Here is a 21,615-nt window from a genome sequence, read left to right on the forward strand (position 1 = left end):
ATCTTTAAATAGAGAAGACATTGCTCTACAATATTAATATTGTCAAAACAGTTCCAATCCAAAGGGCAACCCCTTGAGAAGTGTTCAATGCTGAAGGATCCCACCCTTGCACTACAAATCAACATGATCAAGGAAATGTCTAAGTGGAACGATTCTTTCTTCTTACAGTTACAGATGATTTGCATTTTATGCAAATTATTTTTGTATGACCAATTCCAAAATCCATATCCATATCCATATTCACATCCATATACTAAAGACACTCACTAAAGTTGATTCTTGAACTAGTTGTAACAAACCTATCAATCTATTTAATTATTCAGTTCTTTGATAGGGAATTCACTGTTAACATGTTACAATTAAAGTCCCCAAGTAAAACAATCATGTCAGAAACAGAGGGAACATTATCAAAGTGGTTTTTAAGTATATCAAAAAAGATCGAAAGCTGTTGGGTGGTCTATAATCGATTACACTAACAATAAGACTAGTCTCATTTCTAGGCATCTGTTCGATCCACAAAATTTCGAAGTCATCTTGTTTTCAATCAGATCTTGTATATGATATATCTTCAGGAATGTATAAATAGCATTGTACTCCTCCATATAGTTTTCTGGTTTTTTTTTTTTTCAAATTTATAACCATGCATTTATACCGTGTTACAACATAATATATCTTTGTCTAACCACGTTTCTGCGAGCGACATTAGATAATAGGGATAGTGTAACTGTTCACCTGTTCCTCGGTGAGAAAATATTTGAATTTGTCATGCTTTACTATTCAGTGATCCAGGTGATCTAACTTTGTGTATTAGCGAAAGCAGACAGACCTCTCCTCTCTCCTTTCTTCTATCCTATCTTCATGCAAGTCATCCATCCCTCCTATTTTCCTATCTGTTATGTATTATGTACGAGGGCTGCATGCAAATCAAGCAATGCTTAAGCTGTAGCCCTTCTGTGTAATTCATTGCATCTTCGGTATGTTTTGTTGTACATTGTAAAGGCAATGAAGAAATTTACTTTGTCAACAATAATGTTTATGTAAATGTGTATGGCACCAACAATGTATATAATATGTATGTATCTGCATGAGCAATGATATAATGCAGGAACCAATAAATCAAATCAAAATCAAATCAAATGTTACAAAAAATATGTCCTAACTCATCCTTCTTATTTTGGAAGCTTTCGTTTGTTCAAATGTGAACCTTCATTCCTTTCCCTCCGGGAAATTTAATTGAATGTTAGTTGAATATTTGTTCACATTAAACTTCGTCAGTGTTTGTGTCCATTTTCCCTCTCAGTGTTGTGTGCAGTTGTGTGCATTGCCAGTGCACAAAATTTTCTGTTGGGTTGTCATATACTTGTTTTGATATACATGTGCATTTTTCATGTACCCATTCATTATACAGTACACATTATTAAAACCTTTTGATTCCTTTATTCTGATTGTTAACAGAGGACGCAAGGATATGAATGACTATACACATGTATGCACACCAAAATGAGATCGACACGATACAAAAGATATTACAAGGTTAGATGATAAATTGTCGTTAAACTGCAAAACGTTTGTATACTAAATTGTCTTGTTCAGGTTAAAGTTCAACTGGAATGCACCTTCCCCTCGACTCAGCATAACTTGCATGTTCCCTCCCCTTGTCTTTTCTTTATAGTCACATTAATATCACAAAAACATGCAAGTTATGCTGAGTCGAGAGGAAGGTGCATTCCAATGTCTTTTGTGAAACATTTTAGTACTTTAGCAATGATTGACAGATGATGAGGTCATCTCAAGAATATTGGTTTGGAAAGATATTTTTATTGGGCGTTCCCAAGTAATCTGAAGAAAAATAAGAAAAGTCGTTAAAAATATCTGGAATGTTTCTCGATATTTGTTTCACCAAAAAGTGATGTTGAGGGTATCATAAATCACCACAAATCAACATGCATTTGGATTTCAGGGCCCTTTTAAAAGCTTCTGCGTGCTTTCAGTGAGGGCGGGAGATCGGTTCGCACGGTGATTCTGGGCGGCTAGGAGTTGGTTTGGGGTCCGCCTGCTGGGTGGGCGCCGGCGCGTTGCTGTTGTTCGACCGAACAAGGACCGAGACGAACCGAGCAATGATCGGGGTAGGTGATCACGGGCCAGTTGATCCGGGGTCCTGTGGGGTCTCCCGCAGGCATGGCCTGGATAGTTGATTCGCATCATAATGCGTCGAGCATATGGCAAGCCTTTTTTTACATTTAAAGTTAATTTCTGATATCACGAATTCCATTTTGTGATATCAAAAAATCAAATTTTTGATATCAATAATCCAATTTGTGATATCAAGAATTCAATTTGTGATATCACAAATTCCCGTAAGTGTAGCACATGAACTTAATTTGTGATATCAAGAAATCGAATTTGTGATATCACAAAATCCATTCTTGATATCACAAATTCAGTTTGTGATATCAGAAATTCGAATTTGTGATATCAAAAATTCAATTTGTGATATCACTGAGTGAATTTGTGATATCAGAAATTCGAATTCTTGATATCAAAAATAGGTTTCACGTGAAAAACCAATGGGAATTCCAGATATCACAAAATGAATTTTTGATATCACAAATTTGAATTTGTGGTATCCCGAAATGAATTTGTGATATCACTAATTTGAATTTGTGATATCAAGAATTCTTATTTGTGATATCAAAAATACGAAATTCTAATATCACAAATTCCATTTTGTGATATCACAAATTGAATTATTGATATCACAAATTCGAATATGTGATATCAGTAATTCACAGGGAATTCGAGCGTTAGTTTTGCGCTGAAATTCAACTGTGAATTCGAGCGTTAGTTAAAGGTAGAAATACACAGGGAATTCGAGCGTTAGTTCAGTGCAGTAAATCCCTGTGAATTCGAGCGTTAGTTGAGCGCAGAAATACACAGGGATTTCGAGCGTAGTTCAGTGCAGAAAATGGCTGTGAACTCGAGCATTAGTTTAGCGCAGAAATACAAAGTGAATTCAAGCGTTAGTTTTGCGCTGAAATTCGAGCGGTTTTTTCTTTTTCAGCGCAGAAATACACAGGGAATTGGAACATTAGTTTTGAGCTGATATTGGAATGTATACAACTGCTAACTTTTTTAGAACAATGTTCAAAATACAAATAACTATATATGAAAGATTTACACATCCATCATTCCCTAAAATAATGATCATCAAGGTATGTTCGATGAATTATTGATACAAATCAATTGTTTTGCAACATAATATGTATAATGAATTCAGTGATACCATATGTTCACTTAGGGCCTACATTTAATTCATTGTTTTGATCCTCAAATTGTACACGTCATCTATTACTACGTTATTGTTAATTATGATACATTTTTTATGTGGTAATCCCCCTTGCAGTAAGACTCTTCCACCAAATCGATGATAATTATGTGTGGTTGTATGTGTATGTGTGTTATAAAAGCATACCACGTGTTTGTATTGCGGAGGACCGACCGAGGGCAATCACCCCTCTGGTCTGTGTATGTCAGCAGTGGGGGAATAAGATATAGGAGACTTGACTCGTGCAGGGTGCGGAGAGGGAGTTGTAAACCTGCCAAATGTCCACCACTGGTGTCGGCTGGTGGTCACATAAAGCAACGTGTTTCTCCTAAAGACATTTTCTCACTTCTCAAAAATCACTCCTCCAGAACAAAGGGGTGTATCCATTAAGACCAATAGTGTTGGGTGTACAGTTTGCCTGCCCAAATATGTTTATGACTTTGTAAAATAATTTAAAGTGTAATCTATTATAGGCAAGTTTATTCAAGAACCAAAACCGGGGAGAACAAAACTGGAATGCACAAGCCCAAAAGTCATCTGACCAGAGCAAGAAGAGTGAAGATATCCAGATCTTCTGAGGAGTTTACGCAGCAGTATGCATGGCAAACAAACAGTTAGAATTTGTAGTAGGAAAAAAGCAGTGATACGAAGGACTTCGATTTTGTTAATCTGCGCAAATGAGAAATTTCTCTTATTAACTTGGAGGAGTAACAGGGGGAGGTCGGGAGAGAGTATCTTTCAGAGTAAAGAGAAATGCAAACAAAAGTTGTAAGTCAACCAGTCTCTGCCAAATCAGTGGCGAGAAATGGAGAAAAATAAGAATATGATAATATGTGACTTTGAAGTGATTGACAACATATCAATAATGGCATTTTAGATATGTTGCTACACGATTTATTTTTATCGATTCTTTTAAAACCAATTCCTAATCACTTTAAATGAAGACGAGTTGCTAAAACTCTTTAGGTTTTTTTTTTTAACTATCGTCATATACTATGTAAATATAACACCTGAAATTCCATAGGAATTTCTGCGCTAAACTAATGCTTGAATTCACAGTGTATTTCTGCGCTCAACTAACGCTCGAATTCACAGCTGAATTTCAGCGTAAAACTAATGCTCGAATTCCCTGTGTATTTCTGCGCTCAACTATAAACGCTCGAATTCACAGTTGAATTTCAGCGCAAAACTAATGCTCGAATTCCCTGTGTATTTCTGCGCTCAACTAACGCTCGAATTCACAGCTGAATTTCAGCGCAAAACTAGTGCTCGAATTCCCTGTGTATTTCTGCGCTCAACTAACGCTCGAATTCACAGTTGAATTTCAGCGCAAAACTAATGCTCGAATTCCCTGTGTATTTCTGCGCTCAACTAACGTTCGAATTCACAGTTGAATTTCAGCGCAAAACTAATGCTCAAATTCCGTGTGTATTTCTGCGCTCAACTAAAGCTCAAATTCCCGTTGGTTTTCTGCATTGAACTAAAGCTCGAATTCCCTGTGTATTTCTGCGCTCAACTAACGCTAGAATTTACTGTTGAATTTCAGCGCAAAACTAATGCTCGAAATCAAATGATTTCTTTGCGAAAGATATGTGCTGAAATTCCATGTAAATTAATGATATCACAAATTGGAATTAGTAATATCCCCAAATGTATTTCTTGATATCAAGAACGTGAATTCGTGATATCTCGAATTGAATTTGTGATATCACGAATTGAATTTGTGATATCACTGATTCGATTTCGTGATATCAAACATTGGTTTTACGTGATAAACCAATTAGGGTATTTGTGATATCAAAAATTGAATTTGTAATATCAGAAATTCGAATTTTTGATATCGCGAAATGGAATTCGTGATATCAGAAAATCTTTTTAAAAAGTAATTTGGCTTGCCATACGAGCAGCTCCCTCCTCCATGCCGAGAGAAACGAAAGTGTTTCTCAATGTTCTCATTTGGGGTTCGTTTAAGCTATAAAACAGCAGGTTTTGCTTGCGGTTGTAGATTTCTTAGAGCAGTTGATTTTTCGTTTGGTTTTTCGTCTCGTTGCTGATGGATTTCGTCAGGTTTAGGATTTCTTTCTGTTCAGTATCCGATATCTTGTCCGATTAAAACTCCACGCTGCGCTCGAGATGTGTGAGTTTGTAGGTAATGCTGCTTACCTCATCCCTTAGTTGACGAGTTCGAGAAAGAGTCTAGAAGATAGGTCCTGGATACTCTTCTGGAGGTCCTGGTTACTGGGCTGGGGACATGTAACGGGGGTGGCGAGACGTTGCACCATTCAGACCATTGCCACAATGATAGCACCTTTAAAGGTGCAACTTCAGTAAAAACAAGGCTCGACACTAACCTTTTTGCCCTTGGTGGCCCGTTAGGTCCAATAAAATCTACATAGATTTGTAATTTTGGTAGCCGGAAACAGTAATGTATATGTCCCGAAATGATAGAAACATAGCAATCCATTTGAATCCGATCGGTCAAGATATCAAGATACTATTTAGAAATTTGATGGCCCGACAGGATTTTTTTTTTCCGTCGGGGCCACGTCAAATGTCGAGCCCTGGCAAGAGCTAAGGCTTTATGGTCAAGTGACATTCCCATCGTACTTGGATAGTATACAGAAAATGAAATTATCTCGGAGACAAAATTTAGAACAACGAGAGATATTACAAAAGATAACAACTCTATTCTGTTTCCAAGGCAGACAGAAAATTTGCAGAGAGTAGAACGTTCTCGACCTAACTGAATCGTTCGATTTTATCACTGTCAATTTCCTTCCTCTTGCTTAGGAGCATATTCTAACAGTGTTTTCATGAACAGCATAGCAAAATTTCTTCAGGGGGATGTTTCATAAAACTGTTCTTAGTAAGATTCAAACGACTTAAGAACGACTGGTGATCAGTTCTTGTGCTGAATTATCGAAATTCTGATAAGTATGCCACATCAGAACGTGTTTCAGTCGTTCTTAAGTCGTTCGTAACTTTAAGAACAGATTTATGAAACACCCCCAGCTATTTGTGGAACACCTCAAAGACTAAAGCAATCAAGCTACAGAAAAAAAAAAACGGTAAGGACACACACACACACACACACATACACACACACACACACAACCAGAAAATGTTTTATAAATTTAGATCCAGTAAAAAGCAAATATAATGCAAAACAATTAAATGTTCGTAAATTTGACACGCCATATAGTAAAACATTCAATGAAACCAGCATTTCAGGGTTCTGCCAGACTAGAGGTATCTTACATATAAAAATAGCAATTTTAATCAATTATGATTCTTTTTGCTTATACCGAGTCAACAATATTGAATTTTTGCAAACATTGTCTAAATTGATGCTTATTCCCTAGTTTGTCAAAGAAAGCATTGTTTGAAAGTTTAAAAGATCAGTAAAAAACGGGCGGCTTCTTAATCTGCTAGACATGTCTACAGACATAATGATTATATACAAACACAGATGTAGTGCGAGATTAATTAAATGAATATATTATTTATGAGGGCATTTTATATCAATTAAATTCAATTCAATGTTTTATTTCATAATAATGATGATAATAATAATAATAATAATAATAATATATGATGCCATAATAATGATAATAATACATATATTTTTTTATTATTATTATCACTATCATAACTATTATAAAACGAAACACTTCACTGATACATAGAAATGACAGTGCTCTAATAACCTGGCTGTGGACGGGCGTTGAAACAGGGCCGACAGACAGAATATACTGCATTTTGCTACGATACATGACTGTGTAGCACAGCCACAGGTGGTCTTTAATTCCCTCGTTCTCTGTTTTCCGACGAGGGGGAGGGAAGGGTCGGAAGCATGACGAGCAACACCTTTATAACCACTACCACTTCCGTGTCTTCTTCTGGATATCGTCTATACGTAAACATGCTATCCCTTTCAAGATCATCGACTCATGACGCTTTCAATTCGGTGGCAATGGGAGAGCTATTATTACCGCCAAGGGAGGAGGTTATGTTTTCGTTACCGTTGGTTTGTTTGTTACCTCCGCCAAGGGGGGAGGTTATGTTTTCGTTACCGTTGGTTTGTTTGTTAGTTCGTTAGTTCGTTTGTCCGTGTGCAAAATAACTCCAAAAGTAGCTAACGGACTGGGATGAAACTTGCAAGAAAGGTTTAAAATGATACAAGTAAGAAACGATTAACTTTTGGTAGTGATCCGATAATTTGGGGGGAATTTATGAAGTATTTTTGATGTTTTGGCATGTAGGGTCAATGAACTTGGGAGTTCAGGCTGCGCGTATTTGAGGTTTGCATGCGCGCACTAAGGTGCGAGCCCAAAGATAGTAGATAAAAGATACGAAGGCGCGCGATAAGAATGGACACAAAATGGCTTCCCTACATGACGATACAAAACAGAGCTAAGTACAAACTCAGTACACCTAGGAACATCATTCATTTCCAAAGGTAGTGGTATCTTTATTATTTTAAAAAGATTAAAAAAATTTTACCTCCACGAAATAATCCTTATTACTCTAAAATCTCGTTCTTCAAAATTATCCCCTTAATTGAAAAAAATCTACGACTATAATTTTTAAATCTTTTTAAAATGATAAGAATACCACTACCTTTGGAAATAAATGATGTTTCTAGGTGTACTGAGTTTGTACTTAGCTCCCTTTTGTATCGTCATTTAGGGTAGCCATCTTGTGTCCATTTTTATCGCGCGCCTTCGTATCTTGTTATCTTTGGGTGCGAGCCAATTAAATTGCGTGCTCTAGTTTCTGTTATATCCCACATAAATTCCTTCTCGTCCTCTGATTGGTCGAGACCACTGAAAACGGCAAAAAAAAAAAAAACTATAGACCGATTCTGTGACGCGCTATGAGTATTTTTGGCATGGGCAGCGCCATTACTGCGGTGCTCAGCCGACCTCCTCCTCTCTCCCCACCCCTCTCACGCGCACGGAATGAAAAACTGATGCATGGTTGTTTTAGCCAATGGGCGTCTCGTACTGAGTGCGCAAATGCTTGCTTAGTGCGCGATAAACATGTTGCCTGGGGGGTGGGGGAGAGGAGGGGGGTCGGCTAAGACACCTCAAAATGAGCTCATAAAAACGCTGGCCGGCTGCACCCAGTGCCACAAATTGTCTGCTGCCCTCAACGAACCCGAATCGGTCTATATCACGCTGGTGAATTTCGCGCCTTTTTTGCTTTGCGTCGAGACGGGAAATATTTCACGTGTAAATGGATGGTATCGCAGCACCTTCGCTTCACGAGAGATTTCATGTAGAAATGAATGGTATCGCGGCGCCTTCACTTCGCGAGAACCGCACAGTCAATGATCATGTACAAATGAATGAGCGTGGCACACCGTAGACAATACACTCGATGCGTGTAACGTTAGAATAACAGACTCACCCAGAGAGACTTTCTGAGCTCTCTTTCTACCTAAAAAGATGCTCATGGCGTTGTGGAATAGAATATTACGTTACAACAGAGTAGAACTAGCCTAGGCGTTATCGTAGATCTATAGGCCTAGCAAACATGGGCTCTAACGTTAGATTCTAGAAATCTTTACGTACCGTAGATCTTGGCCTCTTAAAGACCCCCATGAGTTTCAGGTCGTTCCAAAGTTTTGGGGACATGAGAAAGTAAAATGATCCCCTAACTACGGTATGCTAGACTCGAGGTAAGTGTCTATGCCTATCCCAGACTCCCAGTGTAGGACTGCTGTAAATTTGTGCCGGGAGTTCACATGCTTCGCCGCTTGAAATTTGGTCTCGCAGTTCATTATAGCGAGCGGCCCACCCAAAAGATGTTGACAATAATCATGTGGTAGACAAATTTAAGAGGTTAGGACTGCTTAATTATTTCTCGTGTAAGTTAAATCTATAGCTAAGCCTATTTCTACCTGTCTAACCGTAGAGTCTAGTTCCCGTAATCTGATCCCGATAGAAACCTTATCGGTTTATACTGTATTTGAGTAACGTTAGACTCGTTTATAAAATGGGTTCAAGAATGTAGCCAATTGGAAGCGCTGAAATGAGTCACGTGTGTTTGTATTAATTTCTCACTAACATCCACGGCCGACGTCACAATGTTTGCATTAGCAGTGCGCACTCAATCAGTTGTTACAAGTGCGTCGCGCGCTACTATACGCGCTGTCAATCCTGTAAACAACTTCCACCCTAGTTCGGGCGGGCTGCCGGCCGGCCTTTCTTGTGTGCATAACATGTGTGGCGTACGTATAGATACGTACAGTACTTATGTGGAGGATTTCCGAGAGCGACGTGCGTAAATGTTTGGGACGAACATCTTCGGACATCTTGATCCACAAAGGTACGTGAAAAATGCTGTTAGTTTTCGACCCATTTTATAAAACAAATGATGCACAGGATTATTTCGTGGCGTTAGTGGAGATGCAGCTCACTCTCGGGTATATACAATGTAGTGCATGTTTCACAATTGTAATTACGCCTCCACTAACGCACTCTATCCTGTGCATCATTTGTATACTAACGTTTACAGGCTAGACTAAGAAGAGTCTAGGCCTACGTTAGAACATGAATCACACGAATTTACGATGGCACTTAAGGCCAGATCTAACGTTAGACTTACCGTTACTGAATGTTCTACCTAAATTTACAATGTATACTTGCATTTTCCCGCAAAGGATAGTCCATAAATTGTATAGATAATAGACAGCTAGGAAACGCTAGAAAGACGATAGAAAAAATAACAACAGCTGCAGCTCACATCGTTGAACAGCTCGAGCACACCAACGTACTTTCCGACAGACCGGATAGGCGTATTGCATGCATGAAGCGCGTACTGAGTTTGCAGTTTGCGCATGTTTACCAGTACGTTTGTGTACAGCAGTGCACTGCGGCTGAGCGCGCAGTTGTCTCTTCATATAAATACGCGTACGCGCTGCCCTGCTGCTTTCCCAAGCATGATTGACCTGTGAATCTTCTCGAAAAGAGTGAGTCAAGGATGCTCTAAAAGGGTAAATTACAGAATACCAGCAGTCAATTACTCTATTCATTGGGAGGGATATAAAACAAATATACCAGGCCATTGTTCGAGGCACCGGCGGAAACTATGTGCATTCGGTGACTTCAATAAGCACTATTTTCTTCGGGGCTGCGCCCCTCAGAAAATAGTGCTTATTGAAGTCACCTCATGCACATCGTTTCAACCAGAAACTATGCCGGGGCGCGCTGTGCAGCTGAGGGTTTATGACGTAACAAAGGCTTCTAAATTGGGAAATCGGGCGACTTTCAGCATACAATTACGTGTGGGTGGAAATGACTGATATCTCTGTGGAAGAACAAGATCAGTGATGGAAATCACTGCATGCTTGGCGGAGGTCTGCGCTCTCAGAGTGCTTCTCTAGTTATCAAATACAATGCATTTATGAATCATAATAGAACTGCTCACCCATAAATGCGACCTCCTCCCAGCACAAATCCTCTTCCTTCTTCCACGTGCTGACGAGATTATATTTTTTCTCCGACTCCACCGACAAAGCCAGACCAAGTTTGTGATGCAGGTGAACGTTCATTTTGTCATCGAACGCTTGGGACGGTTGAAACGCGAGCATTGAAAAAGATTTAGGATGACAAAATATTGCACCGATGGATATTCCTCTGACAGACAGAAAATAATAGACTGATAATTATACTGTGGATGTAAGTCTACAGGGATTGCTGTGTAGACTGCAAGCAGAATGCATAGGACAGTAGAGATTGGTGAGAACTTTATATACAGTGCTTTTAATGACAAAAAAGAAGAAGTTCACAACATCTATGTATTGTTTCATTCCAGTTCCATTCAACTCAATTCAATTCGATTCCATCCCCTTTTGTGGAAATTTGTTTTTGTTTGCATGCACACACATTACATCGGTGCATACGTACAATGCATACATACAGAACAAAGGATACATTGATAGATATATTATACATAAAAGGGGCAATAAATATTAAAACATAGGAATTAGTATCAATATCAATGCTATAGAATTACATGACATTAGAGGAAATATCAATCTGTGTATATGTAGTAAGGGTCAACATCATCATGTTGGGTTTGATCAAATAATATTGCAAGCAAATCAAGTAATGAGTTATTAATGCGGAAAAGATTCCATGACCTCAAATAGGCTTCGACGATAAAGCTGCATCATGTCTCTCCGTAAGGCGAGAAAAATTCTACAAACATCAGAAAAGAAGATTCTTGACCACTGGAAATACTAGCTGAATGTATATGCCAAAAGCGAAGCAACATAAAACCGTAGCTTTACAAATTTTCGACAGTAGCAATTGCAAAACTACGTTCAGAGAAATGCAGCTCAGGGTACTCTAGTACATACTGATGTAGGGAAGAGTGTCTTCTTGTTTTCCTATTTCAAGTCCTTCTTTATATATGCTTTACTTGTTGTCATTAGAAATGTTTTGATTAATGCTTCATGGTAGGTCAGATCTATCTGAACTAGTTGTCTTGCAACACATTAAAAAAATACATAAGAATGAATAAATATATGACTAAATACGAAAACCGTATAGGCCTACATCTATAGCCACACTGCGCTTGCCAATATCTGTTCTTTCTTTATTTCACACATTAGATTCATGGGAGTGTAGATCCTTAGAATCATGATATTTGTTAAAGAAATACCTGAACCTCACAGTAAATATTTCAAAATACGTGTTTTCGTGATCATTATGAGTAATCAGTTATGAACATGAAAAATGTCGTGTATATGTTCTTATCATTAAATCACAAGAAAACCAAAATATCAGCTACAAACTTCTGATCAGGTCAATGTGTGCATTCTATCAAATAAATCTGTGATGCAAGTCGTGAAGTTTCTGTTCAATTTAACGTTCTCTTAATACTCTCTCATTATGGCAAGGTAAAACCACACATTTTCCCACTAAACGCCCACATAACATTCTTGCCAATACAAGGTTATTTCTTATTCATTCTGAAAGAGAAAAGTAGTAAAGATGCGCTGTGAACTGCAAGTCATAAAGGACAAGTCCACCTTTGTAAACATGTTGATTGAGTGAATGCAGCAATATTAGTAGAAGACATTAGTGAGAGCTTGAGGGAAATCGGACAATCCATTCCTAAATTCATGAATTTTTGAAGTTTCTGCTCCGTCATGCCGGATAAAAATACTACTGCACCTTCTGATGTCACATGTGTACAACGATGTAATGAAAACATGAAGAAAATTCCACATATTTCCACTTTTCTCGCATAATAAAAGAACGCTTGACTTGCCTCTTTCAGAAGCAGAGAAATAATATTACCCTTTATATACGTTAGTGACAAGGCGAGAAAATTTACACTTTTTCAAAAAATAAAGTTTTGTGAAATTCTCTTTATATTTTCCTTATATCGTTGTACGCGTGTGACATCTATCACTGCAGTAGCCTAGTACAACAAGCAGTGACTGCGCAGATAGTTTAAAATTTCATAACTTTTGAACGGATTGTCCGATTTTCCCAACATTTTTGCTACCATTGATGCATTCACTCAATCTTCATGTATACGAAGGTGGATTTGTCCTTAAGTAAGAGGGACGACATTCTGATCACCTAGATTAATTTGCTCTTGCCACTAGTATTGCTGTTTCGTAAAGATATGTCAAAACTATAAATGGCATGACTTGTATTTTTCTTTGTGTGATTTGGACTGAACTTGTTCCACTGTCTCTGTTTAGCACAAATCAAGTGAATATATCAAGCAGAACAAACATTTCTATCGACAGAACAGCTGCCTGTGCCCGTAAAAATAATGATAAGTAGGCCTATAAATGAACAAAAAGATAAACAGCAATGATACTTATCGCAGAGGATTGTGAGTCACAGAGACCTCATGTGATATTTGCATTTCTATAAATCAAAATCAACATGACCCACGCTCAGTTGCGGGCGAGAGAAAACAGTTACTATCCTATAAAGTGAGGTTATTCACAATACAGCTTAAGTATAGTTTTAGGTCTTTGTCATTGGAACATTGATAATATAATATACACAATAAAATCAGACTTTCTAGGTTCGGCGACTTTACTGCCCATGCAAAATAAAGGGAACTCCTTCTTCATCAATAAAAGGATTCGTGCGGTTGTTGAGGATACCATTGACTATTGATATAATAAAGCAATGCCCGTTTCCTACTCAACTTAAATCTCTATGTACACTGTAGAAAAGAACATTTTCCCCTTTTTTATTGATTTTAGTTAGCTTTATGTTAATATTCCGCTGCATTTCTTTTTCATTCTTTTGAAAGTGTATAGTTTACGTCTCTATCATACACAAACTCAAATTTCTATGGCTTGTAGAAGAATAGGATTGGCGACATTGCGTCTGATGCCTCTTTACTGAAAACGGTCTTGTTCTGCTTACATCAAAATTTAATGTTTGGTTTGGTTTTGATTCTCTAACTCTTTGAGTTTTCTGAGGCGCTCTTGTGAATTGAATATAAAGCATACAGGCAGAGAAATGACAGATTGAGACTCATTAATCTCATAAATCTCATTAATCCAAGGGTTATCAATTATGAATACAAAATACTTCAAACGTACACACGGCCGAACTCTCGTCAAACACTAAGAATATGAAGTTGTGAAGTTTCCTATGCTCTTATAAAGCGAGATAATGATGTACTAGTATTGCTCTTTGCAATTATGTACAAATTACGAAAGAATATAAACGCCTTGTTATTAGCATGATTTTTTCTCTGTTCACTGAACTATCATGAAGATAATACTGCCGGTCCATAATTTCAAAACTTATACAACCGTGTCCCTTTTGAAGACAGCCTTACTGGATTATTACAACGGTATAATTATTTGAAGAGTATATAAAAACTTACTTTTTGTTCAAGGTTCAAATTTATTTTCATTTCCATCGAATAAACAGGAAAATTTTGTACAATGCATAAGCAGAATGTATTTGTAATAATTTCAAACACGTAAATTAACAAAATACACGTGTTAATGAGCAAAAACATGATTATTTTTTAAGAAAACACAATAATGCAAAGTACACGTACATTAAAGAAGGATGGAAATGGAGGGTCCCACTAAAAACAAAACTTGTACGATATGGGGCCCTCAGAAAATACATAAGAGAGCGAATAATGACTTACTGAAACTGCAAACAGATATATTAAACAAAATCAAAGGAACCAAAGTCAACTGACATAAAATCAAATTAGGAAGAAAAAAGGAAAAAGACAAAAATGAAACTACAACACTGTTGTAACTACAAAAAAAAAATGAAATTACTACACATTTGTTTCACAAAATGAAACCACAATACTTTTGTGATCTTATGTAGTAAAAAAATTCTGGTGAAAATTTCCTAGGATCAATGTCAGAATGTATAAACTTCCATCTTTAGCTATCCCAGATATTAGTATGAAAACTTTTAAATTCTCCAAAAAAAAAAAAAATCTAAAGCACAACATTAAACACAACCGTGACTCTGATTTAGATTTAGATATTGAGCCTTTTAGAATTCCAACCGCTTCTCCCTTATCATGGTAACGATTTTTTTTTATAAACTTCATATGTGACCCTGCACCTCAAAACAAACAAAAAGTCGCCAGATATTAATTTTTAGTTAAGACCATATTCTGAAAGCGCAGACTTTAAGCTTTAAAATGATGTATAATTCAAATCAAATGGACTCTCCTAACATATCTAAATATTGGAAAGAAAGCACACACTCAGGAAAAGTGTGAACTGAGAAAAGAGGCTCTGAAGTACAGTGTCTATTCAAGCGCTTAATCTTTACCAAACCGTGCTGGCAGTGCGATGAATGGGACAAAAAACAGGAAGTAAACCACTAGAGTAACAACAATGAAGAGATTATCAAATTAAACTGAAATTAAGCATGCCTCATTAACACATTCTGTCCATAATTAATGCCAACTTTCAAAGCAGTAGCACTATCCTTTCAAAAGTTATTAGAGTTGAAAGTGAAGAGTATGGACAAGGTTTTCCAGAAATGAAAAAGGGATTCTAAAGACACACCTAATCACACTATTCTACCAAAAATGTTCGAGATAAACTGCTAAAAAACACTCTTTCCTGCCCGTTTTATGATAACAAATTTTAGCATAATGTAAAAGAAGACCTGCCCTTTCAGAAACTATGAAAAAGTCAAGTTCGGCTAGGTTGACCAATTTCACTTATTTTCAGTTCTCGCGTAAAATCAGTGAGTGCGACTTTATGTTCGTTTTGAGGTGCACAGTCACATATTTCGAATTTGACAATGCATTAAATTTGAATGGAATGAAAGCAATCTACTAAATGCATAGATACAGAATTACTCAATCGATCGCAATTTAAGCCCGAGTCATTCAAGGACATGAAAATGGTAAAACTGGCTGTTGTTGCCATGGTAATACTTGCATTTCCTGAAACTAACACATTATGTTTATTATGAAACACTGTACAAACATGATGGCATTGTTCAAGACTATTTATTTTTTTAATATCATTTTTTTCTCTCTTGATCATGGTGGTTGCTGTGGCAACGACATCGACAACGACAGTAAAATTGCTGCGTACTTATATCTGTATAATATAATATATATATATATATATATATATAATATATATATTTCATTTGTGTTATGTTTTGATATAGAAATGACCACTGGACTAACGCGGGGAAATTAATCTTTCATAATCTCTTTTACTTCGTTTTCTTCTTTTTTTCATGATTAAAGCGTTATGAGCAACGGACCTACCTGCTACTAAACGCACATCTATTCCGTCATCCTTCAACATTTGAATGCCGACGATGTCTCTTCGATTGTACGAACGGCACTCAGTGTCTGTCAAAGATGATGGATGAAAACGATAGAGATCCATCATTGTGAATGCGTGGCGCACAAGGGGTATTAGGTGGTGTAATTGTATATCATACCACAAATCTATTTTGAGCGTGTTTCCTGCAATTTAAAAGTAGCATCAATGGTTGTGTTCGCTGAATTGAAACATAAAATATTCCACTGTTTGTGCAGGTGTTTTCTAATACACATAAGGAAGAGCTGTGAAAACAAATAAAGAAGAAGGGTTTCAGGTTCACGTTTATTTGTTTATCTATAATTCACCAGACAGGTGTTTCATATATTTGCTGTTTAAAGTAGGCGCATATAATACATTCACTCTTAAACGGGGATGTCAGTTTTATACACTTTGATATGTCTTAAATCATAGCAGAGAGGTGAGAGGTAGTAGTCTAGTTAGTGGAATGGTCTCTTGGGGAGCGCAGCACCGAGTATGGTTCAAGGGACACTATTCCAATGCCCTTTCCTTCTTCTCTCACCTCCATGATCATAGTAACGATCGATATTATATTTTATCATCACAGTGAGTACAAACTTCACCGGAAAGCTTCTCTCCCATTACCTACTTAAATCTGATGCGCAGTGCAAAACATACCGATAGATTTTTAATCAAACTTAGATATTAAGACACTATTTGAAAACATGCTGGCACGCAGAAATTCCTTAGAATAACATGATACTATACGCCCTCATTGCACACTTATTCATGAGGCATCTCAGACTGATAAATATAAGATATCATCCATGATCTATTTGCGGAGAGAGTGAGAGAGAGAGAGAGAGAGAAAGAGATGAAGACAAATAGCTTTAACACAGATATCTATTCATTTCTCTGTACAACTAAAAAGGCAATAACGAGATGCCCAGTTTTAAACGAAAGTTAGTTGACAAAGTTTTACCAGAATTTCATGTTTGCACATGATGATGAGTGTGGGGCAAACATTTCTTGACCAGTCCTATGTGAGTATTCAAATGAGCGAGTTGATGCCCTCATGCCCTCACAACTTTTCATATTTATTTTAATAAAATTCAGAAAAAGTGTTATTTTTAGTTACTACAAGTTAACGCATCTTCCCATTCTCAAATATATCAAGGGCAACATTTTTTCTTTTTCAAATTTCCTTATTAAAAGGAAGTACTCAGCAAGCTGGTATAGGGATATTCTAATTTCGTGTTTTTGTTTTGGTAAATTTCCAGAAAGTTAGAAGTGTTTCGTCTATTTCGATATCTTGATATGTCATTGTTTACCGCAACTGAGGCGAAAATTAAGTGTTATATGGCCTCTCTCTCTCTCTCTCTCTCTGAGACTTCAAATGAAATCCTTTCGCATGGTTGCAATTTGCGAAAAACACATAAAAAAATCTGAGCTTGTTTCAATTTGAACAATGTATCATTTTATTTGCAGTAATAGATAATTACACAACTTATGTCAAACAGGCTTACGTTCATAATCGTACTGTCAGGTAGTCTATCGAGGTTTATTTAGTGTAGTGAAGGATAATGTAGAATAGCCACAGTATGTTGATTTGCTGGTGAAAAACTAAATGTGTAGTCTTGAACTAGCTGAACTGACTGATTGATTTGATTACATGGGAAGACGTATTAAGGATAATATGACAATGATCTTTACCACTTATACGGCAGTATTGGTTATTCATGAGGACCCCCTCCACACAGAAGACAACCAAGCGCACACCAAAGGGCTGTGCTTTGCCAAAGTACCCAAACTTTAGGAGTCTCTGCTCGGCGATCACCCAGTCCAAGTCGGTGTCGATGTCAACGCTGTATTTCGGATCCATCTCGAAGTATTGTGTCCTTTTGAAGAGTAGATTGTTTACAGTTTGTAATACACAATTTTTATATATTTTGACTGCCGACACCACAGCTTAGGAATAACTGTAATTTCGGTGTAGATGAGGAAAGAGAGTGGTATCATAATTGCTTGAAGCAGGATGTTCAAGTGTGTGTTAAAAATGATACTGATAATAAACATAGTTATGATCATAATTATATGGTCTTATTCACTAAAACCTGTCCCCTATATAAAAAGTCTTGAAATCATTACCACGTACAGATTTAAACAAGATAATTTTACAGTATGTATTACGTGTAAATATTCACAACCCAGTGACATGAGCTTTGAAAAGTTAAAATAACAATGAAATAACCGCACGTCACCCAGGTATGCGCTGTAACAACAAGGTAAGAAACACTCACCGGCCACCTTGCGTGCATCCGGCTGCCATGAACGCGTCTCGGGTGGTCATGTAAAAGGCTCCAGTTTCAAACAATTCTCCCGCCCAATCCGTATCCCTGGGCCGTTTCGCCACGTCAAAATTCAGTGGCTCAGTTTCGACAACTAAAGGCAGTATCATAAGCAAAAATGAGATTCTGGGTCTAAACCAGAAGGGGAAAAAATATTTCAGTCTGCTTTGTCGAAATATTGGGTCCCGCGAGATTTTTGTGCCAAAATCGTTTTTTGTTTTTTGTTTTGTTTTGTTTTTTTGTTTTTTTGTTTGGTTTTTTTTTTTGTTTTGTTTTCTTTTTTAGCTGACTTAGTCAATCTGGGGGTGCTGAATCCAAAAAAAAAAAAATGGTTCCATTTTGTCATACCACGTTTTCAGCCGCCATTTTGAATTTCAAAATTGCCGCCATAGCAAACTGTATTTTGATCCAATTCTCATTATGTGAGCATCATAGAAGGTTCAAATTTGATGCAAAAAGCATGTTTATGATGTCAGACATTCTGATACATCTATAATTATTAATCATTTTCTGATATTGTGTACTGTTTCGATTAAATTTTCAAGCAGCCATCTTGAAATTAAAAATGGCCGCCATAGCTAAAAATATATTTTACCCATGTCTCGGGTTGTAAGCATTATGAAAAGTATGAATTTAGGGCAAAAAGCATGTTCATGATGTTAGATAATTATGTAAGGTTCTAATTTTGGGCAAAGAGCATGCGTATGCTATCAGACATTCTGAAACATCTTTTTCTGAAACGATGGTTCATTTCGATATTATAGGTGGCCATCTTGAAATTCAAAATGTCCGTCATACCAGAATGTATATTTTGACCCATATCTCATGTTGTAAGCAATACAGAAATTTCACAATTCGGGCATAAACCAGGCTCATGATGGTGAACATTCAGATACATTTTTCCCTCCCTGATATTGCAGATCACTTTTGAGGCTGCCATCTTAACATTCAAAATGGCTGTTTTTCAGCTTATATCTCCGGTTACGAGCAACTTTTAGGCATATCGATGTTATAATATGGTGGTGTACAGTCTACATTCTTTTAAAAACACACACACATAGGGCCTATACATTCTGTAATACTCAAGTAATGGATCATTAATGGCCGCCACTCTTGAAATTCAAGATGGATTTCGACTGATATTTGTTGCTGTATGGTGCAAACTCAAGCATGCTGAAGCACTTTCCATACGTGTAAAGCTACGGTCACAAAGGTTCGTACGAACGATGAGTTCGTACGAATGTCACTGTTCGTAGAGATTTGTAGATAGGTCACAGATTCTAATACGGCCTTCTTACGAATTTCGCACAAATGCTGTTTAATTCGCAAGAACAACTTAGACCTTTTAGAGAAACGAGATGATTTATGGCCCTAGAATTCGTACGTTTTTCGTCAGACTTACGGCCATCTTACGATTTCTTTTTGTCGTAAGATGGTCGTACGTGCAACTCACGGCATTCTCAAGTCATTCGTAAGAAGATTTACGACGTTCGTACATCCGCCTTGCGAAGAGAGGGTTTCGTACGAAGTTTAAAAAAATCTTGGGACAAGACCATCGACCAAGCTACGAACTTACGAACGGTCTACGAACGGTCTACGAACGCTGGTTTCGTACGGCCTTCTTAAGAAGATCTTACGAAATTGTCTAAAAATCGTTCGTATGGCGTTCGTAGCAGTTCGTAAAGGTATTTGTGACCGAGCCTTAAAATCACTTCAGTGAATTGCGTATCACAAACGGGAGTGCTTCCTGTCCTGTAGGTATACACTGCCATGTTGAAATGAAACATGGCTTCCATGGGAAACACTCCTTTGAAAAAAATTTGTGAATGGGAAATCATGTGATTCTATTGTCAAAACAGACGACTTTCAAATATACCTCATAATAACTGTGTCTGAGTGACTAAATGTCCCATTTAGACGACGTGGTTGTAGAGTTTAGATAAGAAAATTGAAAGCCCTAATACTCTAGAATTCATGGTATAGTCACCTAGTTAATGTCCTCCCGGCTCATTTCCTGCATGTGTTTTTAAAGTCACACCACTTTAGGGCTGTACACGGGAGAATTAGTTCTAAATTCTTCCAGAAACAATGACTTTTCCATTTTTTGTTATGTGAGCATGATAATGAATTCTGTGGCTACCGTTGCTGTAGGGAAGGTAAAAGCATTTAATTGCACAGTTTACCCTTCGGAAATAACTACAGTGTGTCATATTATATTCCCCTGTAGTATTTATGAAAAGTGAGGAGAAGGCCATGAATTTAAGAAATGAAAAGTGATTGTGGAATGACTTAGAATCTTCCGATAACAGTATCGTCCAGCAATGACTGGATAATTACAGGTCTATCAGACTGTAGAACCAGTAGATATGTAATGAGAAGGTGGTGATCCTCTTAAGCGTAATGACTTTGGATCCTATCTTACAGGGTGTATTTTAATTGCAAGAGCTAAATGTCTGGCCTTTCTCATACTATCCCAGATATTATACACACATTACTATACGTAATTATTTGTACACATATTGAGTAAGTTGTCCACGTGTTGGCGTGATACCAGGGCCCTCTGGTAGAGCAGTTGTCACACTGAAGAGGCTACCCTGGGTAAATAGGACCTTATTATAATAATAATTATTATTATTATTATTATTATTATTATTATTATTATTATTATTATATCATCAAAAACAAAAATGAAACAACGTTCATGCTGTTTTCAACGACAGTCTATTTTGGCACACAGGTTTTCGAGAGATTCGCTCTTTCTCTCATACTGAGAGAACAATAACAGTTGATACTGAGAGATTCTCTCAGTATCAACATTTGAGAAAGAGCGAATATCACTTGAATATTTCTTAGAACTTGATTCTCGGTATAGCTATCGCCAATAAGTAGGTGCCGTGCGCAGAGCAGCGCTTTAGATGCGTTATGCGTAGTTCATGGGACAAACTTGCCCCAGTTTTGGCTGCACATGCACTTACATCACGCTATGTCTTTATCCAGAAGTTTTTTTGTTGAAGATTTCTTCGCTTTCCATCATGTGACCAGCACATTGAAGCCATGCAGTAGTGAACCATGACTCAATAATAGTGACCGCAAACCAGTAAAGTTTAGACACTTTCAACTCTTTAAGCTGAATTATAGCCAAGAAAAAAAAAAGG

At 37.2% G+C, this 21,615-nt stretch overlaps 1 protein-coding gene across 1 annotated transcript in view; it reads right to left on the reverse strand.

Annotated features, from left to right (window-relative positions):
- Positions 1 to 21,615, reverse strand: part of LOC140231816 (N-acylneuraminate cytidylyltransferase A-like) — a 40,672-nt gene that overhangs the window by 5,588 nt on the left and 13,469 nt on the right. The window contains exons 4-7 of the mRNA XM_072311969.1: positions 18,413 to 18,563; positions 17,826 to 18,010; positions 16,094 to 16,180; positions 10,760 to 10,897 (exon numbers count right to left, since the gene is read on the reverse strand). Coding sequence (XP_072168070.1) covers positions 10,760 to 10,897; positions 16,094 to 16,180; positions 17,826 to 18,010; positions 18,413 to 18,563 — 561 coding nt within the window. The remainder of the gene's footprint in view (positions 1 to 10,759; positions 10,898 to 16,093; positions 16,181 to 17,825; positions 18,011 to 18,412; positions 18,564 to 21,615) is intronic.

This window comes from Diadema setosum, chromosome 8, assembly GCF_964275005.1.
Source record: "Diadema setosum chromosome 8, eeDiaSeto1, whole genome shotgun sequence".
Lineage (NCBI taxonomy): Eukaryota > Metazoa > Echinodermata > Echinoidea > Diadematoida > Diadematidae > Diadema > Diadema setosum.